Source organism: Equus przewalskii, chromosome 2 (genome assembly GCF_037783145.1).
Source record: "Equus przewalskii isolate Varuska chromosome 2, EquPr2, whole genome shotgun sequence".
NCBI lineage: Eukaryota > Metazoa > Chordata > Mammalia > Perissodactyla > Equidae > Equus > Equus przewalskii.
The window spans coordinates 100,765,892-100,784,790 of NC_091832.1; the positions used below are offsets into that span (position 1 = coordinate 100,765,892).

Sequence of the window (18,899 nt, forward strand, 5' to 3'; positions counted from 1 at the left end):
GATTCTCTCCTCCATAATATCAGCTCTGTTGTTCAGTGAGCCCAGATTTTTCTTTCTCTCATCCATTATGTTTTTCAGCTCCAATATTTCTGATTGGTTTTTCTTTATAGTTTTAATCTCTTTTGTGAAGAAGTTCCTGATTTCATTGAACTGTCTATATTTTCTTGTAACTTTGAGTTTTTTTATGATAGCTATTTTGAATTCTCTATCATTTAGATTATAAATTCCTGTGCCTTCAGGATTGATTTCTGGGTGCTTGTCATTTTCCTTCTGGTCTGGAGTATTAAAATATTTTTTCATACTGTTTGATGGCATGGATTTGTGCCTATGTACAGTGATAGTATTTGGTTGCAGCTTCACCTGCCACCACTGGGTAAGGGTCAAGAGCTGTGTATTCTGAGCCTGCCACAACCCTGGCTTGCTGGTTCACAGCCGCTGCTTTTCTATCGTATGCATGGGTGCTCTGGCTGACTGGCTGAGATGGAGCACTGGGCAGGGGGAGGGGCACTTTCTCTTGCCTGAGAAATCCTAGGTGCATTCTCACTCTGCCCTCACTATCTGCTCTCCTGGGGTGCTGGATTGATAAAGATACCCCAGCAATAGCTTAGCCATCTGTGCGTGGAGCTTTCTCATGGGCTGTGAGGGAACTTGGAGAGCGAAGTTGTTCCTGTGGAGTGCTGCCCTTCCCCCCCTCCTCTCACAGCCACACGTAGTCCCACACCCTGGGTTGCTGCTATTGGGGGAGGGAGAGGAGATCCTCTTACCACCTTCCACTTCCTCTGGGAGCTCCAGCACCTCCACATTCAGCTGTATGGCTGCATAAGGGTCTCAGACATTTTTTGTTTTGTGTGAATGTCCTCTGTTGGTATATGAATATCCTTTTTCTTGTATCTTAGGGGGGAGAGTCTAAGGGAAGAGCTCACACCCCCATGATGCTGACATCATTCTTCCCTAAATGCACTTTATTTTTACACAAATCAGTGCAAGTGTAATTTTTTTCAGAAAAATTTATTTGTAGCATCTTACATGCCTCTTGAAGATCATAATATCTGATTAACAATATGTTCTTATTTGAGATTTACAAGAGGAATTCATTTTTAGAACTTGAAGAAGTTTTAGGTAAATATTCAGTGGAAAATTATCTTTTTTCTTCTTTCCATGTCTTCTTCCTTTCTTCCTTTTCCCAGGAATAAACAGCTTGCATGAGTCCACTTCATGTTTCTTCTCACCCTCTTGGTTTGGTCTCTACTCAGCCCTATAGGCACTCTCAAAATTTCCCTTGAATATTTCTTAAGGAAGCAAGGTCTAACCTGGACAAAAAGAATGAGTTAGCAAAGCAGAGAGAGGAAGAAGCAGAGGTAAGAAAATGTACAGATGTCTAGAGGCTGGGGCTTGGTTCATTTGGAGAACATCTAGTTCAATACCACTGTTGCCCAGAGGACTAGAAAACTAGCAGGAAATAACCAGACTGGACAGGTGAGGAGGGATGTATCATGAGAGACCTTACTTTTTCTTGGCTCCAGGGATCTTAACAACTGGTTTGGCTCTAATCATGTACCAATTTGGGTATGTATATGCACATGCAAGGGAAGCTGTAATGGTGGGGGCCAGAGAGAGAAAAATCTCTCTTTCAAATTTCATTTGGTCTTTGTGCCAGCCCCTAAGATGGTCCCAAATGATCCCACCTCCTGGTATTCACCTTGTGTACTCCCTTCCTACACTGTACCCGGGTTAGTCTGTGTGAATAATATAATATGGCAAAAGTGATGATATGTCACTTTCAAGAAGAGGTTATACAAGACACCTAAGTTTCCATCTTGGAAGTTCTCTCTCTTTCTTAAATCACTCCCTCTGGGTTAATTCATATTATGAAATGCCCTATGGGGAGGCCTACGTGGCGAGGAACTGAAGCCTCCTGCCAACAGCCATGTGAGTGAGCTTGAAGAGGATCCTCCAGCCTGAGAGAAGTCTTCAGAGACTGCAGCGCCATCCAACACTTTGACTGTGATCACATTAGACACCTGACTCAGAACCACCCAGATAAGCTGTTTCTGGAGTCTTGATACTTAGACACTGTGAACTGTAGAAACTGTAAATGTTTGTTGTTTTAAGCTTGTGAGTTTTGAGGTAATTTGCTATGCAGCAATAGAAAACTAATATAGCCCTCCCTCCAATTATGTTGTGCTACTTTCACAGTTCAAAATCAGGCTACTTCAGTACTAGTTTTTAAAAATTCCCTCCAAGTGTGAAAATACAAGAAAATATTTGACCTGTAATTTTCTTTTGCATCTTCCCAAGCAAGTTGTTTAAATTCCTCATACATTTTTTTATTGAAGTGATCTCTGAGGAAAAAGGACCAGAAACGAAAGAGGGTATTCATTTCTTGGGACTGGCCAATTCCCAAGCGTTTTCTCTCTGGAAAAAGTTAGAATAATAAAATATTTTTATTATTAAAGATACTTATTAAATTTAAAACAGCAGATATTTTATATAATTTAAAATAAAGAAAGCTGAAACATATTAATCCTCAAAATGTATTTGGGTTTCTTCTAAATATAGGACAAATATTAATCCATTTTCTGACTCACTGCTCAAATTTAAGCATTTGTCAGTAGCAACAAGAATATACTAAACTTTATTTCCTAATGTGTCTAAGCTACAAAATACATGAATAAAGGATCTATATAAACACACTTACTTAAGGTAATTATAAAAGTATAACAAAGTAAAAATATATCTTGACCTGATAGTAAATGTCACAATTTGAACTTTTAGAATTATATTTTAATTTTAAATATAACTACATAAAGGACAAGCATCTTACCACTTAGGCACCTTCGACGATACTTGAGGTACACTTGTTGGGTAAAGCCATTTTCTTTCAAAAGTTCATGAGAAGGGTGCTGAAACTTTGGGAATGAATGAGGAGTACATCCATAACTTCCTACTAGTGGTGCACCTTCTGAAGGTGAAGCGTTTGAACTGCTGTTTGAGAAGGAGGAAAAAAGGCTTCAAACTGAAATATCAAAAACCAAGTGTTTAAACCAACTTGCCCTATTTGTTCATTATTGCGAGTCTGAGTAGTGGAAAAGACATCAGTCCCTAAAACTCTTCTAAAGTAGTGACATACAGATCTTCATATGAATTGCAATTGACGTTTAACACACAGGTAAATTCAGAAGCTGATAAAGAACATGGTCATAAGTTCTCAACGAAAGCAAAAAGTAGCAGCAGATAATCAAATAGCTGGCTTATTCCTCTTCTAGATCCAGAATTAATTTAGTTTAGTTTATTTTTTTCTTACAGTACTGGAGAAATTTTCAATTTTCACGAGTAATTAGGTTAATGATGTAAATTGAGTAAGTGGAAGTGAGGAATAAAATCTGGCACAAAGGCAATAATTTCATTATCCAAAGACATACCTGCAATTCTGTAAATCAATTCCACTTCTGAAATATCTCCTAAATCTGTCTCTTTCTTTTTTTTCTTTTTTGAGGAAGATTAGCCCTGAGCTAACATCTGCTGGCAATCTTCCTCTTTTTGCTGAGGAAGACTGGCTCTGAGCTCACATTATGTGGGATACCTACCACAGCATGGCTTGCCAAGTGGTGCCATGTCCGCACCTGGGATCCGAATCAGCAAACCCTCAGCTGCTGAAGTGGAATGTGTGCACTTAACCCCTGCGCCACCGGGCCGGCCTCTGTCTTTTCCTTATATCTGCACTCCACTATTTAAATTTAGGTTTTCATCCTCCTTGACTTGAACTAACTGGTCTCCTTGTTTGTCTAATCTCCCTCCTCTATCTTGCCACCAAAATGATCTTCCTAGAATATTGATCTATATCAGTGGTTCTCAATGTGTGATCTGTAGATGCTTAGTGGGATTCCCAAGAACCTTTCAGAAAATCTGCAAGGTTAAAACTATTTTCATAATAATACTAAGATATTGTATGTCCTTTTTACTATGTTCACATTTGCAGTGATAGGACTAAAGCAACGATGTATAAAAGTGCTGATGTAGGGGCTGGCCTGGTGGCGCAGCGGTTAAGTGCGCACATTCCGCTTGGGTGGCCCGGGGTTCCCTGGTTCGGATCCCGGGTGTGGACATGGCACCACTTGGCAAGCCATGCTGTGGTAGGCATCCCACATATAAAGTAGAGGAAGACGGGCCTGAATGTTAACTCAGGGCCAGTCTTCCTCAGCAAAAAGAGGAGGATTGGCAGCAGTTAGCTCAGGGCTAATCTTCCTCAAAAAATAAAGAGAAAAGAAAAGGAAAAAGAAAGAAAGAAAAAGTGCTGATGCACATTGAGGCAGTGGCACCAAATTTTACCTAGTGCTTGTATTATTCACTGCAATGCACTTGCAATTTTTAAAAAATGCCAGTTTCAACTTAAGATGACTTTGATAAAGCAAAAAAATTTAACTTTATGAAATCTCAACCCTTGAGTACACATCTTATTGTGTGTGACAAAATGAGACAGAAACTTTAGTTTTGCAAAATGAAAAGTTCTGGATATGTTTCAGAACAATGTGAATAAAACTTAACACTACTGCACTGTGCACTTAAAAAAGGTAAAGTTGGTAAATTTTATGTTGTTTTTTAATCACAATTAGAAAAAAACGAGATGGAAACATAAAGCACTTTTGCAGCATATCAAAGTAGGATGCCTGTTGCTTTGCACTGAATGTTTGTTGAATTCCCAACCCCCAGTGTGATGGTATTAGGAAGTAATTAAGTCATGAGGGCAGAGCTCTCACGAGTGGGATAAGTGCCCTTATAAGAAGAGATGTGAGAGAGCTTGCTTCTTATCTCTTTGCTCTCCACCATGTGATCATACAACAAGAAGAAGGCCATCTGCACACTAGGAGGTAGGCTCTCATCAGACACTGGATCTGTTGGCACCTTGATCTTGGAACTATGTGAAATAAATGTTTGTTGTTTAAGCTACCCAGTCTATGGCATATTTGTTATAGCAGCTTGAACTAAAAGAGTTGTCTTAAGTCAAAACACCTGTGCAAAGGGCCAGCCTGGTGCTTAGTGATTGGGTTCACATGCTCCACTTTGGTGGCCCAGCATTCATGGGTTAGGATCCCAGGTGTGGACCTATATACTGCTCATCAAGCCATGCTGTGGTGGTGGCCCACATACAAAATAGAGGAAGACTGGCATGAATGTTAGCTCAGCTACAATCTTCCTCAAGCAAAAAGGGGAAGATTGGCAACAGATGTTAGTTCAGGGCCAATCTTCCTCACACAAAAAAACAACCATCTGTGTGATAACGTGAGCTGAACTAGTTGATTTTTTTCATGGAATACCAATTTAATTAGAAGGACAACCAACAAATTATGGTTATTTAGATTTCATTCTGTGTCAGACACTTCCTTGAAAATGAACAAAATGAGTCTGTAACATCAAGGAAGAACTGAGAATTCTAATTCCCAAAATTAGAATTTTGGAAACCTTGTATTTGTCACAATAAGCCTGATAGTTCTCACTAATACCTAAAGACGAAATCAGTAGTGAGTTTTTTAGGAGTCTGTATGTGCGTGTCTGTGTGTGTGGTAAAAGATACATGACATTTATAATGTTAACCATTCTTAAGTGTACTAATCATCAGTATTAATTATTCACAATGTTATATAATCATCACCGCTATCTATACCTAAAACTTCTTTATCATCCTCAACAACAATCTATTAAACAATAACTAACCCTTTCCCCCTCCCTCAGCCCCCAATAACCTCTACTCAATTCTGTCTTTGAATTTGACTATTCTAGGTACGTCATATAAGTGGGATCATACTATATATATCCTTCTGAGTTTCCCATATTTCACTAGGCATGTTTTCAAAGTCCATCTATGTTGCAGCATTATTCAAAATTTTCTTCTTTTATATGGTTGAATAATATTCCATTATATGTATATACCATATTGTGTTTATCCAGTCATCTGTTGATGGACATGTGGGTTGTCTCTACCCTTGGGCTATTATGAATAATGCTGCTAAAAACATGGGCATAAAAATATGTTTAATTCCCCATCTTCAATTCTTTTGGACATACACCTAGGAGTGGAATAGCTGGGTCATATAATAATTCCCACTCCAATGTTTTAACATTTTGAGAAAATGCAAAACTGTTTTCCACAGTGGCTGTAGCATTTTATATTTCCACAAACAATGCACAAGAGTTCTAATTTCTCCACATCCTCCAATTTATTTGTTCTTTTTTATTATACACTTCTGTATTAGTCAGCTCAGGATGCCATAACAAGATATCACAGTCTCTGGGTGGCTTAAACAACAGAATTTATGTTCTCCCAGTTCTGGAGACTAGAAGTCCAAGACCAAAGTGCCAGCAGTGTTGGTTTCTGATGAGACCTCTCTTCCTGACTTACAGAGAGTCACCTCCTCAATGTGTTCTCACACAGCCTTTCCTCTGTGTATATGCAGAAAGAAAGAGATCTCTGGAGTCTCTTCCTCTTTTTATAAGGACACTAGTCCTATCGGATTAAGGCCCCATGCTTACTACTTCACTTAACTTTATCTTCTTAAAGGTGCTATTTCCTAATACAGTTACAGCGGGGGCTTAGAGCTTCAACATATAATTTCTGGGAGACACAATTCAGCCCGTAATACCATCCTAGTAGGTGTGAAGAGTTATCTCATTGTGGTTTTTGATTTGCCTTTCTCTAATGAATAATGATGTAGAGCCTCTTTTCATGGGCTTATTGGCCATTTGTATATCTTCTCTGGAGAAATGTTTATTCAAATCCTTCACCATTTTTGAATCAGACCCTTTTGTTGTTGCTGAGTTGTTGGAGTTCTTTATATGTTCTGCATGTTAGTCTCTTAGATATATGATTTGCAAATATTTTCTACTATTTAGTAGGTTTTTTCACTCTGATCATATCCTTTGATATAGAAAAGTTCATAATCACGATGAAGGACAATTTATCTATTTTTTCTTTTGTCATCTGTGCTTTTGGTGTCATACTCAAGAAACCATTGTCAAATCAAGGGTCATGAAAAGTTTTCCCTATGTTTTCTTCTAGGCATTTTATAATTTTACTGCTTAAGTTTAGGTCTTTGATCCAGTTTGAGTTAATTTTTTCATACATGGTGTAAGGTATGGATCCATCCTTTTGCATGTTGGATATCCAGTTTTTCTAGCACTATCTGCTGAAAAGATAGTTCTCTCCTCCATTGAATAGTCTTGGCACCCTTGTTGAAAACAAATTGACCATATATGCAGGGGTTTATTTCTAGGCTCTCTATTCTTTTTCATTGGTCTATATATCTGTACTTATGCCAGGACCATACTGTTTTAATTACTGTAGCTTTTCAGTAACTTTCAAAGTCAGGAAGTGTTAGTCCTCCAATTTAATTTTTCCTTTTTAAGATCGTTTTGGCTTTCCAGGGCTCCTTATAATTCCATATGAATTTGAGGAAAAGCTTTTCCATTTCTGTGAAAAAGGAATTTTGGAATTTTGATAGGGATTGTGTTGAATCTATACATTGCTTTGGTGTCTTAACAATGGTAAGTCTTCCTGTCCCTAAACATGGAATGTCTTTGCATTTATTTAGGCCTGCTATAATTTTCTCAGCAATGTTTTGTAGTTTTCAGCATACAAGTCTTTTACCTCCTTGGTTAGATTTATTCCTAAGTATTTAATTCTTTTAGATGCTAATGTAAATGGCATTGCTTTCTTAATATCCTTTTCAAATTGTTCAGTGCTGGCATATAGAAACACAACTGATTTATCTGTTTCGTACCCTGCAACTTTGCCAAAATTGTTTTTTAGCTTTAGTATCTTTCTTGCTGATTTGAGGGGGTTTTCTATATATGGAATCATATTGTCTGTGACTAGAGATAGTATTAACTGTTCCTTTCCAATTTGATGTCTTTTCTTCCATTTTCTTCTCTACTAGCTCTGGCTAGAACTTCCAGTACAACAGTGAATAGCAACAGTGAAAGCAGGTATCCTTGTCTTGCTCCTGATCTTAGGGGGACAGCTTTCAGTCTTTCACCATTGAGTATGATGTTAGCTGTGGGTTTCTCATAAATATGTTTTCTCATGTTGAGAAATTTTCCCTCTAACTCTAGTTTTCTAAGAGTCTTTAATCATGAAAAGATGTTAGATTTTGTCAAATGCTTTTTCAGTGTCAATTGGGATAATCACGTAGTTTTTTTCCTTAGTTCTATTAACATGATGTATTATATTGACTTTCTTATGTTGAACCACTCTTGCATTACTGGAATAAATCCTACTTGGTCATGGTGAACAATCCTCTTAATATGCTGTTGGATTTCATTTGCTAACATTTTGCTGAAGACATTTGCATCTATACTCATAAGGGTTACTGGTATGCAATTTTATTCTCTTGTGCTGCCTTTAACTGCTTTTGGTATCAGGGTAACAAAAGCTTCATAGGATCAGTGTTCCCTTCTGTTCAATTTTTTGGAAGAGTTTGAGAAGGATTAGTGTTAATTCTTCTTTAAATATTTGATAGCATTCACTGGTGAAGCCATTTGGTCCAGAAGTTTCTTTTTTGGGGGCATTTTGATTACTAATTTGATTTCTTTACTTCTTATAGGTGCATTGAGATTTTCAATTTCCATGTGAATCAGTTTAGGTAATTTGTATGTTTAAAGGGATTTGTGCATTTCTTCCAGGTTATCTATTTGTTGATGTATATTGTTCATAGTAGTCTCTTTGAAACCTTTTTATCTCTGTAAGGTCAGTAGTAATGTCTCTATTTTCATTTCTGATTTTAGTTATTTGTATCTTCTCTTTTTTCTTTGGCAGTCTAGCTAAAGAAGGTTTGTCAGTTTTGTTTATCTTCTCAAAGGACCAACTTTTGGTTTTACTAATTTTCTCTTCTCTATATTGTTTATCTTTACTCTAATCTTTAATATTTCTTTCCTTCTGCTACCTTTTGGTTTAGTGTGCTCTTCTTTTTCAAGTTCCTTATGGTGTAATGTTAGGCTACTGATTTGTGATCTCTCTTCTTTTTAAACGTAGGCACTTACAGCTATAAATTTCCCTCTGCGCATTGCTTTCTCTGATTCCCATGTTTTGGTATGCTGTGTTTTCACTTCTAAATATTTTCTAATTCCCCTTGTGATTTCTTCTTTGACCCATGGGTTAAGAATGTTAATTTCACAGATTTGTGAATTTTCCAGTTTTATGTCTGTTATGGATTTCTAACTTCAACACATTGTGGTCAAAGAAGATACGTTGTATGATATCTCTTTTTAAGTCTATTAAAATTTCTATTTTGGCCTAACATATGGTTTATTGTGGAGAATGTCCCATGCATACTTAAGAATGTGTATTCTGCTGCTGTTGATTGGAATATTTTAAATACGTCTGTTAGTCTACTTAATTTATCATGTCGTTCAAGTTCTCCCCTTTGTTACTCCTCTTACATAGGGTTGATCTATGCATTCTTGAAAGTAGGGTATTGAAATCTCCAACTATTCTTGTAGAACTGATTATTATTCCCATCAATTCTGTCAATTTTTGCTTCACATATCTTGTGGGGCTGTTACCAGTTACATAAATGTTTATAATTGTTATATCTTCTTCTATATTGAGCCTTCTATTGATATATAATGTCCTTATCTCTTGTAATCTTTTTGGATTTAAAGTGTATTGTACCTGATATTAAAATATCCACTCCAACTCTCTTTATGTTACATTTTATTCTTTTTCCATCCTTTCACTTCAATCTATTTGTGTCTTTGAATCTAACATGAGTCTCTTATAGATAGTATACAGTTGGAACATGTTTTTTTAATCACTTGTCCCAATCTCTGTCTTTTGACTGGAAAGTGTAATCTATTCATATTTAAAGTAATTACCGCTAAGGAGGAACTTACTTCTGCCATTTTGCTATTATTTTTCTATATTACCTTATAGATTTGCTGTCCCTCATTTCTCCTTTTGTGTTTTTGTTTCTGAGTAAAAATTCCTTTCTCATTTCCTTTTATATATATTCCATAGATATTTTCTTCGTGGCCATCACAGGGATTACCCTTAACAATAACTCTGCTGTTTTAGACCTCTATTCCTCCCTTTTTGTTACTGATGTCACAGATTAAATCTTTATACATTGTATACCCAACAACATAGATTAGTAATTTTTTAATGCATTTGTCTTTTAAATCACATAGCAAAAAATGGAGTTAGAAATTAAATTACAATACTAGCTTTTATAACTGTCCATGTATTTACTGTTTTGGAAGATCTTTTTTTTTAATGGCTTCATATTACTGTCTAGTGTCATGTAGACAGCCTCTTTAGCATTTCTTCTTTTTTTTTGAGGAAGATTAGCCCTGAGCTAACATCTGCAGCCAATCCTCCTCTTCTTTTTTTTTTTTTTTTTTTTTTTGCTGAGGAAGACTGGCCCTGAGCTAACATCCATGCCCATCTTCCTCTACTTTATAAGTGGGACGCCTACCACAGCATGGCTTGACAGGCGGTGCCACATCTGCACCTGGGATCCAAACTGGTGAACCCTGGGCCACCGAACTGGAACATGTGAACTTAACTGCTGTGCCACCAGGCCAGCCCCCTCTTTAGCATTTCTTGCTGGGCAGGTCTAGTGGTAACAAACTCCCTCAGCTTTTTTTTTTAATAGACTTTACCTTTTAGGGCAAATTTAGGGTTGCAGCAAATTGACTGGAAGGTACAGAGAGTTCCGTTATACCTTCTGCACTCCCTGTTCCCCACACCACAGCCTCCCCCACTATCAATACCCAGCACATCTAGTGCCACAGTGGTACATGTGTTACAATTGATGAACCTATACTGATACATTACAATCACCCAAAGTCCACAGTTTACATTAGGGTTTACTCTTGGTATTTTACATTCTGTGGATTTGGACAAATATATAATGTCAAGTACCCATCATTATGGCATCATATGGAGTATTTTCACAGCCCTAAAAGCTCTCTGTGTTCCACCTATTCGTCCCTCCCCCACTTCACCCAAACCCCTGGCGATCACTGATCTTTTTACTGTCTCCATAGTTTTTTTTCCAGAATGTTGAATAGTTGGAATCATATAGCATGAAGCCTTTTCAGATCGGCTTCTTTCACTTAGTAATATGCATTTAAGATTCTTTCATGTCTTCTCATGGCTTGATAGCTCATTTCTTTTTAGCACTGAGTAATATTCCGCTGTTTAGATAAACCACAGTTTGTTTATCTATTCACCTACTGAAGGACTTCTGGTTGCTTCCAAGTTTTGGCAATTGTGAATAAAGCTGCCATAAACGTTCATGTGCAGGTTTTTGTGTGGACATAAGTTTTCACCTCCTTTGAGTAAGTTCCAAGGAGAGTGACTGTACAGTAAGAGTATGTTTAGTTTTGTAAGAAAGTGCCAAATTGTCTTCCAAAGTGGCTGTACCATTTTGCATTCCCAGCACCAATGAATGAGAGTTTGTGTTGTTCCACATCCTCTCCAGCGTTTGGGTTTGTCAGTGTTTAGTATTTTGGCTGTTCTAATAGGTGTGTAGTACAATTGCATTGTTGTCTTACTTTATAATTCCCTAGTGAACATATGATGCGGACTATCTTTTCATGTGCTTATTTGCCATCTGTATATCTGCTTTGGTACAGTGTCTGTTGAGGTCTTTGGCCCATTTTTAATCAGGTTGTTTGTTTCCCTATTGTTAAATTTTAAGAGTTCTTTGTATATCTTAGATAACAGTCCTTTCTCGGCTTTGTCTTTTGCAAATATTTTCTGCCATTTTGTGGCTTGTCTTCTTATTTTCTTCACAGTGTTGTTTGCAGAACAAAAGTTTTTCATTTTAATGAGGTCCAGCTTATCAATTTCTTCTTTCATGGGTATTGCTTTTGGTGTCATATCTAAAAAGCCATCACCAACCCAAGATCACCTAGTATTCTCCTGTTATCTTCTAGGAGTTTTATTAGTTTTGTGTTTCACATTTAGGTGTGTGATCCTTTTTTTAAAAAAAAAATTAATGAATTTCAGGAGCAAAGGACCACTTTTTTTTTTCTTTCTTTCTTTTGTTTTGGTGAGGAGGATTGGTCCTGAGCTAACATCTGTTGCCAATCCTCCTCTTTTTGCTTAAGGAAGATTGTCACTGAGCTAACATCTGTTCCAATCTTCTAATTTGTATGTGGGACACTGCCTCAGCATGGCTTGATGAGCAGTGTGCAGGTCCATGTCCAGGGTCCAAACCTGAGAACCTCAGGTCGCTGAAGCAGTGTGTATGAACTTAACCACTATGCCACCCGGCCAGCTCTCTGTGATCCATTTTGAGTTAAGAAAGTAAGTGTCTAGAATCTTTTTGTGTGCATGCATGTGGATGTTCAGTTGTTGCAGTACCATTTGTTGAAAAGACTATCTTCACTCAATTGTATTGCCTTTGCTCCTTGGTCAAAGACCAGTTGATTATATTTATGTGGGTCTATTTCTTGGCGCTCTATTCTGTTTCATTGAACTATTTGCCAGTTTTTTGGTCAATCCCACACTGTCTTGATCACTGTAGCTGTGTAGTAAGTCTTGAAGACAGGTAGTATCAGTCTTCCAACTTTGTTTCTTCTCCTTCAGTATTATGTTTGCGATTCTGGGTCTTTCACCTCTTGATATAAACTTTAGAATCAGTTTGTTGATATCCAAAAAAATAACTTCCTGGATTTTTATTGGGATTGCACTGAATCTGTAGATCAAGTTGGGAAGAACTGACATCTTGACAATATTGAATCTTTCTATCCATGAAAATGGAATATCACTCCATTAATTTAGTTCTTTGATTTCTTTCATCAGAGTTTTGTAGTTTTCCTCATATAGATCTTGTACATATTTTGTTAGATTCATACCTAAGTATTTCTTTTGGGGGGGGTAATAATATAAATAGTATTTTGTTTTTAATTTCAAATTCCACTAGTTCATTGTTGGTATATAGGAAAGTGATTGACTTTTGTATATTAACCATGTATCCTGCAATCTTGCTATAATTGTTTATCAGTTCCAGAGCTTTTGTTGATTATTTCTGATTTTCTACATATACAATCATGTCACCTGTGAAGAAGACAGTCTCATTTCTTAATTCCAAAGCAGTATACCTTTTATTTCCTAGCCCTCAGCTTTTGTTTATCTCTGAACCTCTGCCTCAGGTTTGAAGGACAGTTTTGACAGATATAGAAATTGTAGTCAACAGTTTTTTGTGTGTTTTTTTTCCCCCAGCACATTGAATCTATCAATTCACTGTCTCTGGCCTTCAAGGAATCTGCTGAGAAACTGGCTGTTACATTACTGAGGATTCCTTGTAGATAATAAGTCTCTTCTCTCTTGCTACTTTCAAGATTCTCTCTGTCTTTGGCTCTTGACAGTTTGGTTATAACAAGTTTTGGTGTGGCTCTCTTTGGGTTTATCCTAATTCAAGTTCACTGAGCTTATCAGATTTGTAGATGCATGTCTTTCATCAAATTTGGGAGGTTTTCAGCCATTATTCTTTCAAATATTCTCTCTGCCCCCATTTCTGTCTCTTCTTTCTCAGATTCCCACAGTACATATATTGGTCCAGTTCACAGTGCCCTACAGGTCCCTTAGATTCTGCTCACTTTTCTTCATCCTTTTTCCTTTCTGTTCCTCAGACTCGATAACGTAAACTGTACCATCTTTAAGTTTGCTGATTCTTTCTTCTGTTTGATGAAATCTGGTTTTGAACCCTCTACTGTATTTTCCATTTCAGTTATTGTACTTTTCAGAATTCCTTTTTCTTTCCTTTGTGTAATTTCTCTCTCTTTACTGATAATCTCATTTTCTTCATACATTGTTTTGCTATCTTTGTCTATGTCTTCCTTTAGCTCTTTGAATCTTTGGAACAGTTGTTTTAAAGACTTTGTCTAGAAAGATGGGATCAGGCTTCCTCAGGTATATTTTCTGTCAATTTATTTTGTTCCCTCAAATGGGCAACAGGTTCTTATTTCTTTGTATGCCTTGTGATTTTCTGATGACCACTGAACATCTGAATCTTATAATGTGGTAACACTTGAAATAAGATGCTCCCTCTTCCCCAAGGTTTGCTTTTTTCTCAATTGTTGTAGGGTGTTTCTGTGCTGGGGATAAACCTGAGGTGAAAGCTTAATGTCTCCTTAGGTCTTTTCTGAGCCTGCATCTTTCCTTGGGCATGTATGGTAGTTTTCTAAATTTCCCTACATAAATGGTTATTTTTGAATGTCAAAAAAAAAAAAAAAAAAAGGACATTCCGACAGTGGGGATGAAACAATGAACTCTAGACTCTGTGTTTGCAACTTGTTGATCAGAGGCAGTTAGCAGTCAGAACACTGAACTCCAATATTTGGAGGACAAGGTCCTTATTGCCCATCCTGGATCCAGAAAGTCACACAAGAAATGTGGGACGCTATCCTCCCAAATGCCTGTTACAGGGCTGGAAAAGTGGGAGATGGATAGGTGCTATTGCACCAAAGGCTAACATCAATAAATATTAACCATAATTTACCAGTCAAGCTTTCCCCTGGAAACCTTAAGTGTCCAAATAGACTCTAGAGTTACAAAACAGTCAATGCAGACAGTTTCTGCCAGTACAGTTGTTGTCTAAATGGAGAGACAGATTCCTGTTCCTTCCCACTCCACCATCTTCCCTGACATTACTCTCCTTGGTGGTCATATTTTAAAATTTGATTTTTGGGGGGCCAGCCCAGTGGCTGAGTGGTTAAGTTTGCATGCTCTGATTCGGCAGCCCAGGGTTTTTGCCAGTTTGGATCCTGAGCACGGACCTAGCACCACTCATCAAGCCATGCCGAGGTGGCATGCCACATAGCAGAGCCAGAAGGACCTACAACTAGAATGTACAACTATGTACTGGGGGGCTTTGGGGAGAAGAAGATAAAAGGAAGATTGGCAACTGACGTCAGCTCAAGTACCAATCTTTAAAAATAAAATAAAATGAAATGTGATTTTTTTGAAATTATATATTGAAATATGCCAACATTTAGAAGTCTGCACAACTCGGTGAATCAATTTTCCCAAATGACCAATGCATGATATTACAAAAGCATGCATAGGCAAAAGATACATTCAAAGTGTAAGATAGTCCAATGGCTTTAGTGTAACAGAGTATGAAAAATTCACTGAATATAAAAAGGTCATTGATATGGTTTCAGATTCCACAGTGCAAATAACTCCTAAAAAACTACCACTTGTTCAGCTTTGGTATAATATGAAAGAATACCTAAAATTATCTGAAAAGGCTATTAAAATACTCCTCCTTCTCCTGGATTTTATTCCTCTACTTGAACAAAAACAACAAATTATAAGAAGACTGAATATAGAAGCAGATATGAGAATCCAGTTATCTTATATTAAGCCAAACATTAAAAAAATTTGCAAAACTTTAAAACAACGCCACTCTATTCAGGAAATTTTTGTTTTAGAGAAACACAATTATATTTCATAAAAATTATATTATGTTAACATCTAATGGGTTTATTATTCTTTTTAAATGAACAAATATTAAATTTTTTCTTACATGAAAAGACTATTAAAATAAATAAATAAATAAATTTTTTCTGTTTTACTTTTTAATTCAGTAAATTATATAACTCTTATAAACAAAAGCTCTTTGAGGTCCTCAATAATTTTTGAAGGTATAAAGAAGTCTTTAGACCAAAAAGTTTGAAAAGCATTTAACTAATATCACTTTGCTGCTCAAAATTCATTACCTACAGAATAAGTCCACTTTTCTTAGCAAGACAATCAAGGGCCTGATCAAACCCTGACTTAATTTTTACAAGAAACATTTCTCATAAAATCCTATTTACGGTATACTCATATCTTATGCTCCAGCCACAAATAAGTTATTTGCCTTGTGCAACACCCATATATTTTTACAGTTCTGGTAACTTTGCTATCTCCTCCCTCAGGAAATCCTCTACCTCTCTTTCCCATCTTGACCTGTTGAAATCTTACTGATCCGTCAAGACTGATATTATTGCCTGTGCCCAGGGAAATTTCTCATGACTACCCCCAGTTGGGATGAATCTTCTTGCTTTTCTCATAATAACTTGTTTGAACATACACATATGCTAGAATTATATCTCAATCATAATTATCTCTCATACTAAACTGTAATCTCACTAAAGGCATAAAATACATCTCTTACATCTTAACAAACCATTCCACCAAATACAGAGCTTTTCATATAGTTGGCATTCAACAAAAACTTGTGGAAGAATGAATAAAAGTTTAACCTGCCTATGAGTAAGCAGTGGTACACTTAATCCTCAAACTGCAGAAGGTACTCCTTTTTCCTATGTGGTTAATTAATATTTTACAGGTAAATTTTCCTAGACTAATATCACTTTACTAACCAAGCAAAATCAGTTGAAATTTAGGAGTCTCTTGGTAAAGGATAAGCCTGCTTTGAAATGTCTCCATACCATTAGGAGCCATCTAAACCAAATAATCAGTGTGCACTCGTGCCTCCAACATAAACCAGAGAAAAATAAGAGATATTAAGTTATACAGAGTAGTTCTATACTCAACACCATTTGTTCATAGAAGGTTATGAAACAGCCTCCCCATGGGGTAGGTAGTTTCATTCATGTGGTCTTTATTGAATGCCAACTATGCCAGGCACTGAGGTTCTCTCAACCACAAATTTACTGTCTGAAGAAGACATACACAAACATTTAAATAAGGTATGTAAAACATCTAGCACAGTGCCTTGAACATTTATTGAAAGAATGTAATAAGCATTAGCTAGCATTAAATAATTTCACTACAATGACTCCACCTTTATTGACACACATATCACAAAGATGCAGGAAAAAAACAGCTTTCAAAAGAAGGGGCAGTGAGAGATAAGGGAAGGCAGAGATAAAGAATTCCTCCCAGTACAACAGAAGGCAAAGTCATCTGCTGAGAAATATGAGATACAGATAGGTTCAGGAGCATCCCTCCTTGAGGAAGTCAATTAGAGAACAGTAAAGAATTGCAGATGACACTGGGGATCTAACTACAACTAGAGAACATGAATCTATATTAATATCAATTAGCGTAGAATTTACTTTGGCAACGTTCTACAGAGTAGGAATGAATATAATGGAAAGAGATCTGCGTTTACTCAGTTGGAAATTTGGAAAGATGAGAGCCATAAAATAAGTCAAGGAGCAAGAATCTATAATTCAGTCAAAATTTATGAGACACAAACACCAAAAAAACCCCCCAAAATTAAAACTCTTAACCAAAAGATAAAGCAACAAGCAGAATGAAACTTACAGAGGATCTGCCTATTGGCATGATCACACAATAGACTTTAAAATAACTGATTAATATTTTGAAGAATCTAATGGAAAAGGAGAACAATATGCATGAACAGATAGACAATTTCAGCAAAAAAAGGAAAACTATTTTTAAAAAGTCAAATGGTAATGCAAAATATACAAAGCACAATATCAGAAATGAAGGATTTCTTTGATGGACCTAGCAGCAGACTAGACTCAGCTCTGGAAAGAATCAGTTGACTTGCAAATAGGTCAGCTGAAGTTATCCAAAGTGAATTACAAAGAGAAAAAGAGTAGAAAAAAAGATCATCCAAGAGCTATGAGGTATTAACAAATGGTCCAATGTACACGTAATTGGAATCCCAGAAGAAGGGGGGCAAACAATAATAAAAAACCAGGGCAAAAAATATTTGAAGAGATAAGAAATAAAAATTTTCCTAACTGAATAAAAAACAACCATAAATCCAATAATTTCAGAGAATTACAAGCAGGATATATACTTCGTGTGTATGTACATATACATTATCTCTGTATCCATACCTAGATCCATCATAGAACTCTATACTTAATGAGAATATCTTTCAAAATGAAAAAACTTTTCCTGCCAAACAAAAGCTACAGAATTCATAGCCAGTAGACCTGCACAATCTGAAATGTTTAAGAAATGAAGAGCACTGCAAGTGGTAAAAATGAGAGTACATATTTTCAAAATTTCTTTTCTCACGGTAATTGCTTTAAAAGTTTATTGTCTAAAGAAATGTATAGCACAAAGAATGGAGGAAATGGAACTCTAACATAGTAAGGTTCTTATACTATATATGTAGTGGTACAATATTATTTGAAAGTAGACTGTAAGGTAAAATGTATACTATAAACCCTGGAAGACCAGTAAAAATTAAGAGATGTAACGAAGAAACCAATAGCAGAGATAAAACAGAATCATTTTAAAAACTCAACTGATCCAGAAGGAAGAAAAAAGAACAAAGAAGAGGTGAAACAAATAGAATATAAGATGGTATACGTAAATCCAACCACATAATGTAGATGGTCTAAAAGATGTGACTGTTGATAGTGGAGGAGGCTCTAGTGTGGTAGGAGGGGAATCAGGGGGTTTAAGGAAACTCTCTGGACCCTCCACTCAATTTTGCTGTGAACGTAAAACTGCTCTAAAAAAAGTCTACTAAAAGAAATTCACCAGTGGGATTGTTGTAAATATTTGTCTGTCATCCTTGAATTAAGTTCCAGAAAGGTAGGGACTGTAGCTATCTTGTTCCCTGTTGCATATGTCAGTGCCTAGAAAAGTGCCCAACACATTGTAAATCCCTGCTTTCCTGATACATTTTATTTGTGGGCTAAGGTGGAGTGCTGGCTGGGAATGTAAACATCAATATATAGATGTATTATTAACAACAAAAGATATAATGTGATAAAATGTGAATCTTAAGAAACATATTTCTAACTAAATGTTAGAATTAAATGTTCTAACTAAACTAAATGTTACTGACTAAACATTCTTCACCATTATCTGTTGATCACTAAATATACAGCTCCGATAAATTATCTGGGAAACAAACTCTCAAAATCACTTAGAACACAAAAATAACTATTAG

The 18,899-nt window shown here is 36.4% G+C and overlaps 1 protein-coding gene across 48 annotated transcripts in view; it reads right to left on the reverse strand.

Annotated features, from left to right (window-relative positions):
- The window catches only part of LARP1B (La ribonucleoprotein 1B), a 138,610-nt gene that overhangs the window by 18,699 nt on the left and 101,012 nt on the right, over positions 1-18,899 (reverse strand). For 29 of the 48 annotated variants that reach the window (XR_011537176.1, XR_011537175.1, XR_011537174.1 and 26 more), the window contains 2 exons: positions 2,825-2,985; positions 2,271-2,415 (listed from right to left, as the gene is read on the reverse strand). Coding sequence is in view for 31 of the 48 variants with exons in the window: in XM_070609102.1 (XP_070465203.1) it covers positions 2,271-2,415; positions 2,825-2,985 (306 nt within the window). In the remaining 17 variants the exon portion in view is untranslated. Of the gene's footprint in view, positions 1-989; positions 1,311-2,270; positions 2,416-2,824; positions 2,986-18,899 lie in introns of those variants that run through there. The other 19 variants (XR_011537187.1, XR_011537178.1, XR_011537180.1 and 16 more) reach the window with 4 other exon arrangements.